The sequence below is a fragment of the Urocitellus parryii genome, chromosome 7 (assembly GCF_045843805.1).
Source record: "Urocitellus parryii isolate mUroPar1 chromosome 7, mUroPar1.hap1, whole genome shotgun sequence".
Taxonomy (NCBI): Eukaryota; Metazoa; Chordata; class Mammalia; order Rodentia; family Sciuridae; genus Urocitellus; species Urocitellus parryii.
Genome location: NC_135537.1, coordinates 33,927,501 through 33,948,649, shown reverse-complemented (window position 1 = coordinate 33,948,649; position 21,149 = coordinate 33,927,501). Strand labels below are relative to the sequence as shown.

General features: G+C 36.7%; 1 protein-coding gene across 1 annotated transcript in view; it reads left to right on the top strand.

The window, feature by feature from the left end:
- Atp6v1c1 (ATPase H+ transporting V1 subunit C1) overlaps positions 1 to 18,929 on the top strand; it is a 50,745-nt gene extending 31,816 nt beyond the window's left edge. The window contains exons 6-13 of the mRNA XM_026383079.2: positions 395 to 486; positions 1,506 to 1,604; positions 3,552 to 3,620; positions 10,555 to 10,647; positions 10,728 to 10,821; positions 12,611 to 12,708; positions 14,458 to 14,584; positions 15,538 to 18,929. Of these exons, the coding sequence (XP_026238864.1) occupies positions 395 to 486; positions 1,506 to 1,604; positions 3,552 to 3,620; positions 10,555 to 10,647; positions 10,728 to 10,821; positions 12,611 to 12,708; positions 14,458 to 14,584; positions 15,538 to 15,633 (768 nt within the window). The 3' untranslated portion in view covers positions 15,634 to 18,929. The remainder of the gene's footprint in view (positions 1 to 394; positions 487 to 1,505; positions 1,605 to 3,551; positions 3,621 to 10,554; positions 10,648 to 10,727; positions 10,822 to 12,610; positions 12,709 to 14,457; positions 14,585 to 15,537) is intronic.
- The last annotated feature ends 2,220 nt before the right edge of the window (positions 18,930 to 21,149 follow it).

Below are 21,149 nucleotides of genomic sequence, written 5' to 3'. Positions count from 1 at the left end.
CATTTTGTGTAATTATAGTGGAATTTTTGAAAACAAATTCTATGCAAAATTCTTTAGCCTTGTGAATTGAAGCCTTAAAATTAATAAACTTCAAATCCAGTGGCCTAGATCCCATTTACATGGTTTACAAAGTAATACAGTAATAGGTTGATGTACATGTAGATTAAAACATTAATAAAAAAGGTTCATATGGAAATTATCCTATTAAAAATGAAGTTGGTTAAAAAAAACCAGAATTGGTTATTTAAAAAATTACCCTTTAAGTTTGTGCTTTTAAAGTAATAAGATAGTCTTACATCAGAAACTAATGTGTTTTGTGGGAAGGTAAGTTCAGGTACTTTAATTTTATTAGTAGAAGCAGGAAAATTTTGACTCTTTCTTTTCTCTTTTGAAGGGAGTAACTCAGATTGATAATGATCTGAAATCTCGAGCATCTGCATATAATAATCTAAAAGGAAATCTTCAGAATTTGGAGCGAAAGAATGCGTAAGTATAGCAAGTATATGTGAATATTAAGCATAGGGGCGCATGCTAGCATCATTAATGAGGTGTTGTTGGAGTTTAGTAAGGTCCAGTGTAAGCTGTTTCTATAATTAAAATGGTGGTTTTTTTTTTTTAATATCATGGAGAAAGTTGAATAAGGTTAAGTGTGTAGAATTCAGACAAGTTGAAAACAGATGTGAGGCTGATTTATTGTGTTTGCTTCATAAATAGTACTTGTGAATTGGGTTCTGGTTTATTCATTTATCTATTCGCTGTTTCTCAGAAAAATTCTAAAATTAACTTTTAAATTATGTTTATAGTGTCTGCATAGCAATAAACTGCTTAATTCTATAAAAGAATTCATTTATTATGTAATAATTCTTTGACTTATCTGTTTTCTAAGTTTAGATTTTTTTCACACATCAGATTTTCTTAAACTGTTTGGGTTGATCTCCTTGTACTGTAACTAGAACAAGGGTAGTTTTAAGCATATAACTATTCAAGTTGTATGTTCATAAACCATAGGGAAAGTTGATTGGGAGATCATTAGTGATACAAACAGGACAAGACATTTTCGTCATGGCAACATCATTACTAGAATACCAAATGAAGTCTGATTCAAAAGTTGATTATTGGGTTTAGTAACAAAAATTGCCTGGTATCAAATGAAACCTAGAGAGATGGAAGAAAACCAAAGGTCAGCTTAAATGTTATAATTACAATGAAATGACTTATGAATAGCATCTTACCAGTCAAGATGTAATCAAGAGAAAAGCTGAGTTATAATCATTAATCATACACAAAGGTAGATACTGGAGGCAAATTTTGATAAATGTTGCCATTTCTTTGGTTGTAAGATTGGGATATATTTGGCTAACTGTTGGCTTCTTATAAAGCAAAAGTGCTAAGACTAATTCCTCTTGAGATATGTATGTAGCAAATGTGAATATGATCAGCCTGCTGTTTCTTGAGTTACAGAAGCACATAATTATCCACCTAATGATTTTTTTTTCCCTCTTTAGAGGAAGTTTGCTAACTCGAAGCTTGGCAGAAATTGTGAAAAAGGATGACTTTGTTCTTGATTCAGAATATCTCGTCACATTACTGGTTGTAGTTCCCAAGTATGTTTTTCTATTACAAAGGATTTTACTTGTTAAAATACAAGATTAGTATCTGGTATTGCAATATAAAGTTTTCCTTAAAACCCAAGTATAAAACAAGTATAACCTTGTTATTCGTCTGTCAACCAACATTTTCTCATAAAGTCAAATTTGGTGTATAACATGGTTATAGAGATACCAATTATAAATTGAGATTGGTATAGTTGGATCATCAAAAAATGAAGTAATGCCCAATTATTGGATTTTTAAGAATTCAGATTTTATATTTTTTTCAAAATAAGTCTTTGGGTTTGTTTTTCTGAAAAATCTTTATGACTAGTTAGGATAAGTTTAAACACTATAGGAAGCAAAGAATGAATTAGATTGTGATGAGCAGGTTTTTTTTTTTTTTTTAAATCTTTAAAGTTTTTGCAAAGGTAAAATATCAAACTTAAAATAGTTCTTAGTACATGAACATATTAAATTCTCTGATTGTATTTTAAGATAGTCTTTAAAGGCGCTGGGGATGTGGCTCAAGCGGTAGCACGCTCGCCTGGCATGCGTGCGGCCCGGGTTCGATCCTCAGCACCACATACCAACAAAGATGTTGTGTCTGCCGAGAACTAAAAAAAATAAATATTAAAAATTCTCTCTCTCTCTCTCCCTCTCTCCCCCTCTCTTTCTAAAAAAAAAAAAAAAAAAGATAGTCTTTAAAACTTAATATCCATATACCATAGAAGAGTATTCTTGATCTGCAGTTATACAGAATGAATTTTACAAATATAATAAATATATTTGTATCCTTACTTAACACATAACAGTATAGCAGTTGACAATAGTAGCTCACAAAAGCAAAAAGATTAGCTCTGCAAATTTTTTTCTGTAAAGGGCCAGATAGTAGGTGTTTTGGGCTTTGCCAACTGTCTGATCTCTGTCACAACCACTTAGCTTTACTATGTCAGCTTTCTGGTTATAGCTGAAGCAGCCACAGACAACATAATAGGTCCTAGAACAGACAGACAAAGCATCTCCATGGAATTCATAGTGGCTACGACATTAGCCTGGCTTGTATACTTTTTCCCTTTTACTGCAGTAACCAGACTTTTGGATTTTTGCACATGGAGAAGAGCTTAAAACTAAGGGTTTGGTTTCAAACCCTTAATTTTGTGTTTTGGTTATATAACTCCCCTGCTATATTGGAACACTGGTTATTTGTAGTAAATACTGTGTTTTGCACCAATAGGAAAATTATACTATGTAAGAAAATAACTTTTGCCATATAGTTCTCTCAGCCTTTATTAAAAATTTATGTTTAAAACCAGAATTTTTTAGTTTTCTGTACCTTGTAGTTGAAAACACTAAACCTACATAGTGCACCTTACATAATGAATTATTCTCTATCCTGACCTACAAACACTATAATTATTTTAAATCTCAAACATACTTGTCTCTTTACACACTTCCAGAAGCCACTGGCCTCTAGAGAAGGTGGTTGCACAATGTTCTATGGTGACGTAATTTACTGTCACTTGATTTACTTGCTACTTCCTGGTACTCTTTTGCTTTTTGTACTTTTATTCAGTCCTGCTAATGGCCACTGAATAGAAATGATAGTGATTTCAGTATGACCTTTTTCTTGTTTTTTAAATGAGGCATAATACTTACCAACCATATAGTTTGAAAATAATATAGAATGTATATGGTGCTCTGCTTCCTTTCCATACTAAGTTCTAGCATATGCTGCTTTTGCATTAGTAACTGGATATAAGAGGGTGGTGATCTGTACTTCATGCATCACTCAGTGAATCTGAAATTCATTCTCAGTAGAAAACTTGAAATTGTTATGTTTATTTGACGTATTTCCCTGAAACCATATATCCTATCTGTCCTGTAATTTTTTTCTTCCTGGATATGGCAGGAAGTAGGACTTGTTTTTCTTTTCCAGTGCTTATTGTATCTTTTCTGCAGGTTAAATCACAATGACTGGATTAAGCAGTATGAAACACTAGCTGAAATGGTAGTTCCGAGGTCTAGCAAGTAAGTAGCAGTCTTTATAAAACTGTTTATTTCCTAGAATTCTTCTTAGAGTTTGGTTGTTGGATTAGAAAATATGTTTGCATCTTTCCTTTATGGTAGATTTATAATTTTAGAACGATCATTTTTAGCTTATAAGTGAAATATATTAACATTAGCTATCATAATGTTAGACTTGGAAGGGACTTGGCACAGTCTTTTTCACCCATTCATGTTTATAGACATAGAAATTTGAGGCCAGCGAGGTGAAGTAGTTTGCCCAGAGTCACACATATCATTAGTGGCAGGGCTAGAACTGGAACCAGGTCTCTGGTGTGGTGCTTTTTCTGCTCACTGTGCTGCCTTTAGAACAGTCCTCATTCTCTGTGTGACTGTAATTTTTAATTTTACCTTGCAAAGAAAGCCTTCCAGGTGGCTCTTAGAGTATTGATCTCCAAACATTCACTGTCACTTTGAGCATAGATTTTGCCAAATCTGTACACTCCTGAAAAACCAAAAAACTAACAAAAAACTCAAACCAGGTGTAATGATTTACACCTGTAATCCCAGCCACTCAGGAGGTTGAGGTGAGAGCATCACAAGTTCAAGATCAGCCTAAGCATATTGGTGGGACCCTGTTGCAAAATAAAGAGGAAGGGCTGGGGATGTGGCTTAGTAGTAGAGCACCTGTCTAGCATGTAGCCCTGGGTTCAATCCCCAGTACTGGGGAAAAAAAAATCATTTTAAATTTAATATACATTGTCTAATTTGATATTTACACCCGTTCTGTGAAGTAGTTTGGGCAGTCATACTTTTTTTCTCCAGAGATGAGGAAGACAAATGGTTGCCCAGAGCATATGGTTATGTAAGTGTGCAGTGGCAGAGTTAGGACTAGAACTCAGATCTTTGAACTCTAGGTCCCATAAATATTCTCTTACATCATTCCCTGTCATGTTCCCTACATTCCCTATATCCCTTGTGTGATAATATTCTGTCATTATCACATACGACCTTCTTTGAGAAAATACAGTGTATGTGCTCCCAAAGAATTCCTTTGTACATAAATGCCTGAAGAAGAGACGACCTTATGAAAGAAAGGTGTAGGAGATAGTGAAGAATTGGAATTAGTAAGGTCAGGCCCATGAAATATTTTCTTTTCCAGTTTCATTGTGTCATATGGGAGGTAGCTTAGTATTTTGGAAAGAGTCCTGGACCCAGGGATCTGAGTTCTATTGCTGGTTCTGCTACCAACTTGCTGTGTGACCTGGGGTAAGTCTTTTAACTTCTCTGGGCCTCATTTTCTTTGTCTGTAAAATGAGCGTAGCATCTTTCTTGTATATGTTATGAAGTTAGTTAGTTTAAAGCTTGATAGGATATATCAGATAGTACTACTGTCATTTCACAAATATTGATCTTTTGAGAATTAAACCACAAACCTGTGCCCATCATGAGTCTATTTCCCACTAGAGGGAATACCTTCTATGCAAACCAACCCTTCACATGCTAACTAGAGACTACAGTTGTATCTTGGTATTAGATTCTATTTGGGCCGTTTATCCTGATAGATAACACCTTCTTACCTATGGAGGATTCATACTGCAGGGGTTGACTATGCCTAGGTGGCAGTGGAGGAGGAGGATAAGAACTCAGTGCACAGAGTGGACACACACCAGCCAGATGTCCAGGGGTTGGTGTGTAGGCTAATTAAGCAGCCCCAAATTTACTCTGAAAAGAGGGACTTTAGACATATGATTTCAGAAATTTACCTCTTGCAAATCACTCTAGTAGTCTAATGGAAAAAATTCCAGGCAAGAACAGTTTAAAACAGGCCTCTGAATGACCTGTAAGTGCACACTGATGGCCTGAGTCTCCAGCCCTTTCTCGCTTGGTGCAAACATCTGTTCTACCTATTTCTCAGTCCAAAGTACATTTGGTTCATTGACTCAAAAACATAGCTGTTTAAATGTCATTATAGAGAACGTGGCACTAGCTCAGGTTCAGGTCATCAGAAGAGCTGTAGCTTAGGTAGAGCAGATAGGCTTTAGAGTCAGTCTGACATTTCCCCCACTGTTTAGGAACAACCTTAGGATTGATGCTGGTTTTTAAACTAACATTTTTGAGTAATTACTATGTGCTAGTCATTGTTCTAAGTGCTTTATACAAATAAAGTAAAAAAAAATTAAAGTATCACTTTCATTTGATACTTTTTAGCATGGTACCTGAATGATGATGAGTCTTGGAAGCAGTGAAGATGAAAGTGGAATTTTGAGGTAGAAGAATAGATTGAAAAATGTCATCCTTAACCCTCAAGAAATGATTACATTTTTAAAGTGCACAAATCTAGCCATCCTACTGAGTTGGGAGGCTGAGGCAGGAAGATTGCAAATTTGAGGGCAACCTGGGCAACTTAGCAAAACCCTGTCTCAAAATAGAAGTTCTGGGGATGTAGCTCAATGGTAAATAGTCCTGGGTTCAATCCCCAGTACCAGAAAGGGGGAGAGAAATCTAGGTATTTACAAGATGTTTTACATAAATCTTAAGATTGGCCAATTTGAAATATTGCTATTTTGAAAAACAGGGATGTGTAGGAATGCTTGTCAAGGCTATGGCCAAGAAAGTAGAGGCCAGTCTGCTGTTCTGCTTTTTGTTGGAATACTTCAGAGAAGGGCTCTTTTTACTTCTACTTCAGAATTATCACTTTCCCTATTTTCTGTCTACTTTTGCTTATTACAAAAATAACAAATTGAAGGCTGGGAGTCAAGTTTAGTGGTGGAGCACTGGTCTAGTGTTCACAAATCTGTGGGTATGACCCCAGCACTGGGGGGGGGGGGTCTGATTGGCTCAGATCAGGGGTTAATTTTTGCCCTTCCTCTGTCCTTAGAAACTACCACAAAGTCAGTGGAGCTTCTTAGAGGATTTGTTCAGTGAGCTAGAGTTTCTGAAGAACGTGGCTAGGAAGTGAAGAAAGGATTACACCAGCCATTATGTAGAGAAGTTTCTCTTTTTGGAGGTTTGCAAAGGTATGAAGCACGGGCAGGCAGAAGTAGTGGATTAACTGGTTAGGGAGAAGAAAGCCTTAGGAGGGCCGCAAGGTGAAGCAGTAAGAAGAGCTCCTGAATTCCAGAAGAAACTGCCCCTCACAGAAGTCACTGAAAAAGCCATGAGATGGCTTAAAAACAAACTGGCAACAGACTTTATTTCCTCTGGGCCCAGTGATACCTACAAGATGTAACAGGAGAACTAAATGAATAGAGTGAGTTTGGCTTTTATTTGAATCTGGTAGGACCTTTGCAAGTTGTGTTAGACTAAGCTTCCTGCTGGGTACAATTCCTGGCCAACATTGTATCTGAGAATAGTTCAGGTTCATGTTTACTCATGAAGAAGTGTGATTTTCCTATCTCTTTTCTCTCCTTGTGGCTTTCATTTTGTTGCTTTACTTTGGTTTCACATATCATTTAAAACTTTTATGGGATTTGCCTTGGTTGGAAATCCATCTGTCATCTGCCAACTCTCTTTGATGCTCTCATCATTTCCACTTGGTTTCTCTTGCCTCACCCTTGACATCTAGAAAGGTTTACCTCTGGAGTCAAATCTTTAATCCAGCTCTTTACCAGATCTTCTCTGAAGGACATTGCTTTTGTACTTTGTTCACCTCCTCAGATCCCTAACCCTGTGTTTGCATTGACTTTGATTTCCTCTGATCAGGCTTTGTTTCCTGTTTAGCCTGGACTCTGCTGATCACTTTATCCATTCATCTTCAGAGCCGTCATCTCTGCAAACTCACACCTCAAATTAATCTTTAATGCAGTCTGATAGCTTCGGTACCCGAGTTGCTTGAGTGAGCTGAAGAGACGCTGTAAATCCATACTCAGGTTGTTCTGTCTCAGGGATACTCTGCTCTTTCATAGCTCTTACCTTCACTGTAATTTAAGAATTTTTAAAACTCCACCTGTATTCTGCATGAACCTGTAGCTTCAGACTCACATATGGGGTTCCCATTGGGTACTCCATGTGATGATCTCTAGGAAAACATCATGATCTCCTCCATTTTGGACTCAAACTGTCTTATAAAGCAGCCTCAGAGGCTGCCACTTTCTGTGGTAGTTGGTTGAACTATATGAAATTGGTTCAAGGGGTTGGGGATGTGGCTCAAGCGGTAGCGCGCTCACCTGGCATGCGTGCGGCCCGGGTTCGATCCTCAGCACCACATACCAACAAAGATGTTGTGTCCGCCAAGAACTAAAAAATAAATATTAAAAATTCTCTCTCTCTCTCTCTCTCTCTCTCCTCTCTCACTTAAAAAAAAAAAAATTAAAAAAAAAAAGAAATTGGTTCAAAATGGCCAAACATCCCTAATTTCATATGGTTTATTCTATTTTAACCCCTCCCTCTACTGCTGCTTCAGACTCCTCTCATCTCTGGCCTGGACACTCTAATGCCATCAGCTGGTCTCCTTTTTCCCTCTCACACAACTGATACAGAAATCTGTTACTGCCATGTTTATTCAACTTAGATTTTTGCAGTGCTGGGGTTTGAACCAAGGGCCTCCCACATACTAGGCAAATGCTCCATCACTGAACTACACTCCCACTCCCTGCTGCCCTTTCAAAACTCTGCTTCTTCCTCCCCACTTTACTGCCTCTACTCAGCACACCCCTGCCTCCACCTCGACAATACTGTGTTTCAGCTGTGCTTATTTCAGGCAGTTCCCCAAATGCACCATGCTGTGTTCATTTGCCTGGAATATTCTCTTGCCTGTCCTCCAGTTTTCTAATTGGCATCACTACTATGAAACTCTTGAATCCATCCAGGTAAAAGTACCATCTCCCCAGTCTCATATTCATTCTCCATTATAGCACTTACAGCCATGTTGTACTGACCTCTTTACATCTGTTTCCTTCATTGGACCCATTCCTTGAGTCAGGGAATGGGGTCTTAATTGGTTTTACTCCTAGTAGTTAATAAGAGCTTGGCACAGGGTAGTACTCCAGTACATGGTAAACAACTAAAAAGTCCCTTATATTAAGGACTCATTGTTTATTTTTTATAAGGCTTTAAGAAATACCCTTCCTGGAGAGGAGAAGTAAAAACCAAGTGGCTTTTATTTTTTTCTTGATAAGGTGACACAGAAGGATCTCGTCATAAAACAAGATTGGGTTTTTATCTTGGTTTTTCTGTCAGGATTTTGAATAAACAGTACAACTTTGCTGGTTGTCAAGCATCAGATATTTTAGAAAGGGCCTTCAAATAGCAAAGTATTACATAAGATTGATATGTTAATGGTGGAATATTGTTTATGGTTCTGAAATAACCTGTCAAGTTAGATTTGGGTTTGTTTTAACCTCAGCCAATTTGCACATCACCAAGTCAATCTTGGCAAACCAAAGGATCATTAAAAGCTTTTTTTTTTTTTTTTTTTTAATCTAGTTCTGTCCATTTAGTAGCTGCCCTGCTTTGGGTTTGAAAGGCACTTAGGAGCAAGAACTAAAGATAACAATTTTATAATTATAGTTTAAAATATTTAAAGGTTCTAATCCAGTGTAATTGAGTTCCTCAGCACATCAGTGATCATGGTGATGGGTACTTCCTGGTGTTTGTTGGTCTTACACTTGGGAGGTGGCCCCTGCTGACTGGCCCACCCAGAGCCAGGGTGGGTGTGAGTCTTAAAGCCATTCTTTGGTTAAGCACTGTAGTTACCACCTTAATTTACTCAGCTAACCAGGCAATTCTTACACATCTGGAAAAAATGAAACTTGTTTTTTTAAAAAATAAAATTTAATAAGTTATCTTTAAATTCTATAAGCACTCCCTCATTTTGTGAAACTTTTTTTTCCTGAATTTCTAAAGTACAACTTTGTAAATAAAAACTAAAAATAACAAAAGATACAGGAAACTTTGCGAAGTAATGATGTGCTTATTACCTTAAGTGTGGTATTGATTTCATGGGCATGAATATGTCCAAATCTTCAGATGATGTACACTAAATATGTACAGTTATCTTATTTCAATTATACCTCAGTAAAGCTGTATTTAAAAAAAAAGACATGAACATTAGAAAACCCGCAATACAAGAAAGAAAGAAAGATCGCCTTGCCCTTTGTAACATTCCTGTGCCCCAGGTCATCACTGTTGAGCATACCGTTTCATAGGCCTTACATGTGGGGCTCTATACTAAGGAGCTATCAGCAGTAAACTTTTATTTATTTATTTATTTATTTTTGCTACTGGTAGTTTTTGAAAGCCAGATTACATGTAGTATGATCATGCAGTTGCCCTTCCAAGTAGTGGGCTTTTCCCCACAGCATTACAAATTTATATGACAGTTAAAATTTTCTGGCACTTAAGTTGAAAAGGTCTTCCCAGTGATGTCCACAGAGCTGTGAGTGAATAGAGGCTCTGCCTTAGGGGCACCTTTAAAGCCTGAAGTGGAGTCTGAGATGCATACAGATGCATTTATTCAGAGGTTATTTAGGCAGTTGTATTTGTGATTTTTGATTTGGGGTATGATGGTAGAAAAGGTATGAGGTAGTGGTCATACAGGGGGACTGGGCCAGGCCTCCATGGGGCTGGCTGGGTTGTGCTGGAGAGAGGAGAGAATTAGGCTTCCAGAAGCAAAGAGTGTGCTTAGCAAGGAGATACCATAACCAGTTCTCCTGGTACTGACAGAGTGTAGATTGTGCTTCTTAGAGTTTGATGCTTTACTTGAGTTAATGTTTAATTCTGTTGGTTAATAGGAAGTAAATGTAATACAGGATGTGAAGGCATCATAACCATAAAACAAACAAGACAGTGTCTTCAATGTTTGAGGTTACAGATAAGAGCATCCAGGTGGTTTCGGAAGGGCCATTATCCCCGAGTGCTGCTGCTCTTCCTCTTGTTTCTGAATTCTGCCCTTAATATGAAAGAGAAAAGAATGTATAAAACTTCAAATGACCTACAAACTTCTTTTTTTCCTTAGTGTTCTCTCAGAGGACCAAGACAGTTACCTTTGTAATGTCACCCTGTTTAGGAAGGCAGTTGATGACTTCAGACATAAAGCCAGGGAAAACAAGTAAGATTATTGTTTGTTTTCTTTAATTTGTTAAATTAGCCATATATGATATGAACAAGTTTCCCCTCCCACAAATTTAGATTCATCGTTCGTGACTTCCAGTATAATGAAGAGGAGATGAAAGCAGATAAAGAAGAAATGAACAGGCTTTCTACTGACAAGAAAAAGCAATTTGTATGTGTTCTATTTTTCTTTGACTTAAAATAAAAAAGCAAATTTCTCTGATTTTGTTTTAAAGACATTTCATTTTAGTTTTCTATTGAATCATCAGAATGAATTTCCTATAAACAGGCTAAGAGCTCTAGTAATCTTAAAATACATACCAAAAAATTATGTAGTCCAACTAAATTCATGTCAGAAACAAATTTTAAATGTAAATGTTTTGGTTACTATATTTGTAGAGAAGGACGATTTTTAAGTAAATAATGAAATTCTCTCTTCAGGAAGAATTCATTTTCTTAAGAGAAACCTTTCTGTCTTTTAATGAAGCAATTTATACTTAAACTATTGAAGAGCTGTATGTTGTGGTCATAACAGAATAGGGACAAATGGATTTGGAAAATCAAGATGGCACCAACTTACTTGCCATCTTCAAGTGCAAAATTATTGTAAAGACTAAAAACTTACATGAAGAGGGAAGTGTGATGAGTTAAAAAGTGTGTCGCTCTGGTAAAGTGAGGGAAAATAAAGGCAGATTTCATTGGAAATTATTTCCAAGTGCTTCATAAACCATTCCTTCCCAAATGGGAGAAAACCATCCTTGACCAGTCAGTATCCAGCATAACCAACTTATTAGGGAAGATCCTAAAGCTTCTTAAAGAATAGTTATTTTGACCAAAGATCTCATTTTTTCTTGTCCTCATTGCTTAAATTAGTTGATTGATACATCCCAATGAGCTTCTTAATGTTATGCAAGTATTTGTTAGCACGGTTGATGATGTATGTCTTTGCAGTGTGAAGAAGAAGTTTTTTATTTGAATTATTTTTCTTTAAAGAGGCATTTAATCATAACATTTTAAGTTCAAAAAGAATTTATGCTACATAATAGAATCACTGAAAATTTAGAGCATGAAGAGGTTTTAGAGACCTAGTAAGAGCTCAGGAGCTCAGGATAGTGAATGACTTGCCTACATAGCTGTTTATCTTTATTCCTAAATTCTTTGTAAGTTAAATTCTATATAAATGTATTAAATGTTTTAGAGTATTGAATAGTAAATTCATATTTTTATGTTTTGTTTTACATATTCAGAGTACCCTTTATTTTGTACCAGTTTAGACTACTTTCACAAAAATATTTTTTGAAAGGAGTCTAAACTGGTACAAAATAGAGGAGTACTCACTGTATTAGTGAGTTGTTTCAGTTCATTTTAGTGTCTGTTGAGATTACTGAGTATTGGCTAACCTTTTAGTCTAATTTAACCTTTTGGTGTAACAGTGACATAAGATAATTTGGTATGTAATATAATTAGAATAATTCTTAAAACTTGAAAAAAAATTTTGTAGTTTATGTATGAAGAGAATGCCTTTCTTTATTTTTATGTGATGCTGAGGATCAAACCCAGTGCCTCATACATGCTAGGCAAGCGCTCTGCCACTGAGCTACAGCCCCAGCCCATAATACTTAAACTTTTAAAAGGTGAATTACATGACTTAATTTTCCTATAGATTCTCAGTAGCTAGTTACTCTAAAAATATTTGTTCTAAATGGGTGGCACACACCTGTAATCCCAGTGACAGGGGAGACTAAGGCAAGAGAATCACAAGCTTGAGGACATCCTCAGCAATTTAGGGAGGCCCTAAGCAACTTAGTGAGACCCTGCCTCAAAATAAAAAGGGCTGGGGATATGGTTCAGTGGTAAAGCACCCCTGGGTTCAATCCCCACACCCCACCAAAATATTATTTTTTAATTTATCTATCTAATTGTAAGACCAAACTTGTGTGTTTTTATTTTTCTTTTTAAAGGGACCACTCGTGCGGTGGCTGAAAGTGAATTTCAGTGAGGCATTTATTGCATGGATTCATGTGAAAGCATTAAGGGTTTTTGTTGAGTCTGTTTTAAGGTAAAGAAAATTGGGAAACTTGGAGCTGAAGAGTTTATAGATGCTGAAGCGTACTTGAAACCTCTGTTATAACACAGGAGCACTATGAAATTGATTTGGAGAAACCAAAAAGCCAGTCATGAGGGAATACTGTCATTTTCACGCAGTTTTAAGTATGCATTTGTTTTGTCCTTTAATTCCAACTTTAGAAGAAGTGATGCATACTGCTATACTCTCTGGTTCTGTTCTTAGGTGTATCATGCATTGCTTAATTATAAGCTTGATGCTGAAAAATTCTCTATTTTGTTGTTGTCCAAACACCACACAGAGCACTTACACAGACCTAGGTGGTATGGGTCAATCACTTGACATGGCACCTGGATGCAGGCAAGAGATGGCAGTAAGGAGATGTGTGAGGCTGTTGCTTGTACATACTTGTACATACTTGGCATACTGCTGTATAGTAAGCTTCTTTTAAACTTCTGACGAGGATACTCCCTAAAATAATAAGTATAATAAATACTAAACCAGTAATATTCATTTATTAAGTAATACATGCTTATATGTTCTGAACTTTTATATGACTGACAGCACAGGTTTGTTTGCACCACATCACCACAAACATGAGTCATGCATTACAGTGACTAGGTGATGGGAATTTTTCAGCTCCATTGTGCTCTTATGGGAACACAGTATATGTGATCTGTCACTGATCAGAAGCATCAGTCTGCAGTGCATGACTTGTAGATTATAAAAATTAGCCAATGTTTATTTAAAAGGAAGATATTTCAGTTATTTTACATTTAGTTTGGTATACAGTATATTGATGATTTGTTGAAATTGTTTCATATTGACCTAAAATGCTTTATTATTTTGAGATACTTAAATTCAGTTATCTGTGAGCCTCTGTACATGTTGCTCAGATTAGAAATAATTCTTTTTTAGCCAGGCGTGGTGGTGTATGCCTGTAATCCCAGCAGCTCGGGAGGCTGAGGCAGGAGGATTGAAAGTTCAAAGCCAGCCTCAGCAATTTAGTGAGGCCCTGAACAACTCATTGAGACCCTGTCTCTAAATATAAAAAAGGCTAGGGATGTAGCTTAGTGGTTAAACGCCCCTGGGTTCAAAGAAATAATTTGTTTTTTAAAAAACAACTTCTCTGTAGCTGTACTATTTTTAAGTTTCTTAACCCACATATACTTTAAAATAAATAATGAGATAAAAATTTCAAAGTAATCTGGTAGCCTTACATGTTATCTTCACTTCCTGAGAGTATGCATAGATTACCTTAAAAATGGAACAGTATTGAAGTAGTTCCTAGTAACTAACTTATTTTTAAAAATAGATGTTTCTAGTGGGCATTGAGGACCAGAGAAAGTTTGCACTTCTATGTAAAAATTTCTATGGCTGCTGTGTGCACAGTCCTGGAATTCCAGAGACTCAGAAGTCTGAGGCAGGAGGATCATAAGTTTGAGACTAGCCTCGGCAACTTACTGAAGCCTTAAGCAATTTAGCAAGACTTTGTCTCAAAAAAATAAATAAAAAGGGTTGGGGAATGTGGTCAGTGATAGAGTACCTCTGGGTTCAATTCCCGGTAACCCAAAATAAAAAAAATAATAAAAATTTCTGTAACTACTTGTCACACTTGTGAAGGGAGTCCTTAAAATGAGATATCCTCTACCCATAAATGATGATTATAGTAGGAAAATATTTGTTCTAAAAAGGAAATCTTTTTATAAGCCTGTGTTGCACTTTGTATTTCTTCTTTACAAGGTATGGCTTGCCAGTGAACTTCCAAGCAATGCTACTTCAGCCTAATAAGAAGATGATGAAGAAACTGAGAGAAGTATTGTATGAATTGTATAAACATCTAGACAGCAGTGCAGCAGCTATTATTGATGTAAGTACTTACTAGATGGCTTGGCAGAATGGGAATTGGAAAGACAGAAAAAAATTATTACAAGATAGGAAAGGGGAGGTAAATATGTATCATGGTAATCATTTTTTATTACTTCGAAGTTCTCAGTTTTTTAGACAAAGCAAGCAAAATTCAGATGTTTATCCTATTACATGTTAATTAGAGCTATGCTTTCCTTGATATTTCTAAAAGCCAGTCATCATCTGGCTGAATATCAGATGTTTATAGCTTCAGAAATACAGAAACAACCATGCAAGTTGTTGTTTCAGGAATTATAAATTGAAGAGAGGAAGAAAATAAGTAGTTATTTTAATTTTATTTGGTAAAAAGAAGAAACAGAGTCAATAGGTAAGCATTTTAAAGAGAACTATCAGTTTTCTAAAATGGTTCCTTTATTAAACAAAAGATATAAATAGTATAAGTGTTTTCTGTTATTGTTTAATCTTTCAGTGGGCTTTTATTTTAGATATTTGATTTCACATATCTTGCTGTTTTTTTCTCTCTTTAGGATGGTAGTATACTATATGTGCACTAGTTAAAACTATGAAAAACCAATTTTTTCTTGATAGATGGGAAATGACTTGCTACATTTTCATGGAATAGTGAATAAAATGAAGTCTCTTTCATACATAATTTTCTAACAGTAAATTCTTATATATATGTGATACCTTTAAAGACATACTTTGTTTATTTTTATACAACATTTTATAAGTCTTGTATCTCATAAGCCCTTATCCTAAGCCAGAGATATAGAAAGTAACTTTTGCAGCATCCAGAAGGGTCGTGAGCTGATAGTTAGAACCACAGGCTCTGGAGGCAGCACTTGAACCTGGCTTTACTACTGTGCACTGTGCCTCTTAGCCTTTTAGAGACTACTTCCTCATTTGCAAAATGGAGTTCTATAAGTATACACCTGGTTTTGTGTTTTTCCATAGGCTCCCATGGATATTCCTGGCTTAAACCTGAGCCAACAGGAATACTACCCCTATGTGTACTACAAGATTGATTGCAACTTGCTGGAATTCAAGTAAAACTGAAGCCTTCTCAGACGCCCTGTGCTTGTGTTGCTGTGTGTTAGCAGAACTAGGCTGCAGTATCATAATACTTTTAACTCTGTCCTTTGCTTGCTCCCACCCCTTTCCCTGGTGAGTTCTCCCTAGTGGTCCTATCTCACTCAGTGTTTTCTTTTTAAAGGAAAATATATATATATATATTGCTTCTTTTTATTGGATCAGGTCTGTAAATGTGTACTAAAAAAATCAGAGTTTATTTATAAACAGAATAGTTTATTTAAAGAGAAGTTCCTCATTGATATTGTGATATGCATTAATTCCATTTGTTACCATTGTGCACAAAAGCCTTGTTTACAAGGGAATGGTGTAAGCATTTATACCATTTTGTTCACTGTGCGTAGTAGACATAACTGTTTAATAGTTATTGAATCGTGATGTAAAGAAATGTGACAATATTCAGGTATGTGCTTTCTGAATGTTTCTGATTACAATCTATGAGCACTGTTGACACCCACAGGAGAGAATAAAATTACCTGTGCAAAGGTGTATTGTGGTGTGTGTAACTTCAGATTACAATTCAGTGTGAGAGTTTAATAAATTATGTCATAGCTAACTTGCTATGCTACTTTCAGGATTTTGTCATATGCTGAGGTATGACTATTTGTGTCTGGCCTGTGTATGATTTAATTGTGCCAAATTTGGGTCAGAGCACAGATTTGAAGATTATTCTTCAACATATGAGTACTTATATTTGGATACTAGACTTTTAGTTCTTGCAAATAAGTGGGACCAATTTTGAATAAAGCCTAGCAAAAACTATGCAGTTTTAGTAATTTGTCTAAGTCTTCATTTTGCTTATTTTTTAACCTTTTTTTTTGTACTGGGCATTAAACCCTCACTCTACCACTGAGCTACATCTCCAGCCCTTTTTAATTTTTGAGACAGGATCTTACTAAGTTGCCCAGAATGTCCTCAAACTTGCCACTCTCCTGCCTCAGCCTTTGGAGTTGCTGGAGTTGCTGGGATTACAGGTGTACACTCTTGTGCCTGGCATATTTCTTTTTTAAAGTCTGTAATTATAAAAAATTTCATTTTGACAGTTATGTAATTTATGACAGCCTCTGAAAATAGAGATATTGCTGTTTTTAAAGCAGGGTTCTGTGGTGATGCTGCCCTTCCTGTGGACTCGGCCTTGCAAATGGGAGGAAGAAGTTTGTATCATAAGGGCGTCTCTAAACAGTCCATTCCCTTTAGGAAATTAGTCTCCAGATTCCTTTTTATTATGGAATTTTATATTATCTTGTTTGCTTGAAGTTAATATTTAATGATGTCTATGAAGAACACAGAAAATGCCCTGTACTCCCTAACTTCTAACTCTCAAGGGAAGCTTTTTATTCTTCGTGCCCTCCTCTATCTATAACATACAGAGCTTTCGTCTTATAAAACTAGGATCATACTATATTCTATCACTTGCTTTTTTGCTTAAAACTATATCCCAAATACCCTCCCATGACAGCATAGCTGGAGCAACCTCATTCTTTTTTTGGAACCAGGGATTGAACTCAGGGGCAGTTGTCCACTGAGCCACATCCCCAGCCCTATTTTGTATTTTACTTAGAGACAGGGTCTCATTGAGTTGCTTAGCGCCTCAGTGTTGTGGAGGTTGGCACTGAACTTGTGATCCTCCTGTCACAGCCTCCTGAGCTGCTGGGATTACAGGTGTGTGCGCCCCAGCTAGAGCCACCTCATTCTTTAGACCAAAATCACATGTCTTTGCCATAATGTATTTAGCCAATGTCGGATATTCAGGTTGGTTAATTTTGTTCCTCACAGACACCACTGCAATAAGCAAGCATCCTCGTACAGATCGATATATACTTGTATTAATCTCTCTGGAGGGAGAGACCCTAAAGTGGAACCTGCAGCATCATTGAATATTGTATAGTTGAAATTTTGACATACTGCCAAATTACCATTCAGAATTCTAAATTCCAGATTATTTGGAATGCAGATTTATTTTCAGTTTTCCTTTGAATAAGAGGAAAATTTTGGGTTCTGATGTCAAAAAACTCTTCTGGTTGCAAGTGTTGAGTAAGACGGGGATATCATGGGAGTATGTGTTTTGACAATTGATGATTGCCAGGTCCACACTATGCCTTAAGTTTGTATTTCGACTGTGATATTATTCTGATGGGAGAGGTAGGGGTTGTGTCAGGTTTAGACTTCACTGTAGCCTCTGTCAGGGACGAAGTACAGCAGCGAGACCAGGTGGCTCTGGAACCAGACTGTAGCTCTGCTGCTGCTGAACTCTGCAGTTCTGGGCACACCATCCAAGTCCTTCTCTTTGCACAGTGGGGCTGAGGAGAGTACCCAGCATAGTGCTGTCGTGGTGAGTAAAGGAGACAGACCCCTTGCCCCCAGAAGAGTGTCGGGTGAAAGCTTGACCCCTGTACTGAGGGTCCTTGAGCGTGTGCAGCTCTTCTTCACTGATTTGGGAATTTTAAGCATCACAATTATTGTAGAGCCTGAAGGTTAGATGTAATTGTGTGTAGAGGAGGAATGGTGGCATTTGTGTCTGAAACATAACACTAAGACAGTTTGAATGTCACAGAGCCTCAGTCCGTGTTGGAGAATTTCTGTTGTTCATAGAGGCCACCGTTCTTGGGAAAGGGCTCCCTTGCCTTCCTGAGGAATCTCTTGTTCCCTGAGGATGGAACTCAGCTAACTTTGAGATTCATTAAACATGTAGAGACCATTCTTGTCTGTTCCCTCAGCCCTTCACTGTGCTGTTTGGGATGGGAGGACTGGTTGTCCCATTTTATATATGGAGAGACTCAGGGCAAAGAAGTTAGGTGATTTCTGTGCTAGAAGTCACAAATTTCGAGTCTGAGTCAGAACAGAATCTGAACCTATGATTTCTGACTGCTGGGTTCTTGTCATGCCACTTGCCCTCCCCAGGTAATGTAAAGGGAGCCAAACCCACCTATCCCTCAACCCTCGTCCAAGACAGTGATACAGGAGAGGTTTCAGGGATGGATTTAGGTTTTAGGGTGTTAAATTATGCTGTCATTTGGCAGGAGCCAGAACATCCCCAGTGATGGGTGATGGTGTGTTCACCTGTTGCATGCTAATTTAGTAGTCTACAGCCTTCAGCAAAGGAAGATACTTCCCTGCTAAAGTTGCTGTTGAGCAGAACTTCATGGAACATATTCCATGTGGATTTTTGAATGAGCTTATATCAAGTAGCAGTAATACTTTGTATATATATATACTCAGCAATGTGAACTTTACTTGCTCTCAGTTCAAAATTCTGGTTCCTGATGTTGGAAATAAAGTATAAGAAATTGATCTAGATATGAAGGTTTTCTTCTTTTTTCTTGGCTGCCCTTTCTTTCATCTTAAGAAATCAAAGAACATGTGCACAAGGTTAAAAACCACATATGCAAATATAAAAACCTTGCCTGCTTTGGAATCAGTGTGGTGATCCTCTTGTTAACATCAATAAAAGATGGTGTGTCAGAGATCTGTAACAGTATTACATTCTAGAGAAAGCTTAGAAAACTTTCCTAATTGATTACTTGTCTCTAAATGAAGTTTACCCATTTCAATAATGTAAATTTATACATAGTTTTTATTTTCTAGCACAAACAAGCATTAGAACCTTTAGACTAATATCTGAATGTCATTTTTTAAAAGAGTATGGTACATTGCAATTCATCAGCAAATTTCATTTATCAGCAGATTTAACTTTAGTCTAATTTTAGATCAGAATGCTATAATATATGAGAGGGAAATGGAACAAGAAATTCATAGAAGGTAAAATGGATGAGAAACAAGACAACCAGGAATAGTTGAAATAACACAAGAGGGGAAAAGCTTTAAAAAGAAGCGGAAGATGGTCAGCAAACAGGAACACTTCCTGGCAGTTGCTCAGTACTGAAACATCATACAGTGTTTCTTGAACACAGTGATTCTTTCTTGGGGAATTTAATAAAATTATAGATTTGTTATTAAACTCTACAGAGATGTGATTTCTAGTTTTGAGGACTACTCTGCATTTTTAACCAGCACCCAGGAGATTCTTTAAAAAATATTCTTCCTCTGAACCCCCAGCTGGTACGTTGTCTTACAGTTTGTGAGCATATCTTGAGGTCTTGTTCAGATGTGATTCAGTTTCATGACACCACACTCCATAGGGTCCCATGATTGGCTTTCCCTGCTCTCACCTGAGGAAGCACCCTATCAGGCCCAGTCTGTGAGATGGCTTTACTCATGAGATCGCAGAACATGGAATTAACATTTGCAAAAAAAATCCTGTCCACAATGATCAAGGTCAAATTTTTATCTCTTAGTTGGAAACCCATTTGGCATGTTTTCCCACTACTTATAAAGTGTAAAAGAACAACCAAAATAGACTTTGAAAGACTGGTTTGTATGAGGAAATCAAGAAAAGGGTAAAATCAAAGTGGAGACAGTAAAAGTTATTTTTGATGTTAGACAAATGAAGGAATACATCTCATGTACAGTATTACTTTGAACTTGAAGGTAGTTGTTTAACTAGAGGATGAACAGAAACTATTCAGAATATTAAATCCCAAGAGTAGCTTTTCTGCATTTTACCATTTCCTACCTAGGTGGACGACCTCTTAAATAAGAATTCTTAGTTATCTTTTTCTAGTCTTGTATAGGTCTGAGGAATAATCTGCATTACAACTTGCTGTATTTTATATATATTTAGGTACGTAGTTTGCCTCTGAGAGCAGATATAAGTCAGTTATAAATTCACTTGCTTTTTTAAAAAAAATTGTGACTACACAAGTACTATATCTTACCACAAGAGGGCACTCTGGCACCATTGAAAAGTTAGCAAGTAGTTTCTTCCCCCTCTCCCTCTTGTGGTTGGTTCTGAAGTACACAATTTAAAGAAGTCCACACACCCAATCAGAAGCATTCTGATTTGGAGTATTTTATTACACACATTTAATACAAAATTCTCAAAATTTTAGATGACTTGTATTCATTTTGTGATGATACATTGTGTGTGTGTGTGTGTGTGTGTGTAAAATCCAGAATACATTCCAGCATATTTACACTAGCCAGTCTCAAAGTTTTCAACAGGTGTGTGCTTACTTAGCAGATTTATTGAGCACATACTATGGACCAGGCAGTATTTTAGGAACTAGGGACAAAGCCGAGCAGCTGGAGAGGCATAAAGCCTATCATCATGGAGCTTTAAGCCTAGCAATCTGGTGGCAGCCCTGCTTGAAAAACTGCCGACTTGTCAGCACCAAATTATGAAAAGGATTTTACTGATTAGTGAAATCCACAATCTAAAAATATACTTAGTTTTGGGTTTCTGTTCAGAAAAGTCAACCTATAGTGTCAGTTCATAATAAAGAATAATATATATATATATATATATTTTACTATGACCACATAGGTGTGATTGAACACTGTCCAGAATAATTCACTATAATGAACTTTCTATGCCTGTGCTACACACTGTGATAGTCCCTGGCAATCACTGGACATGT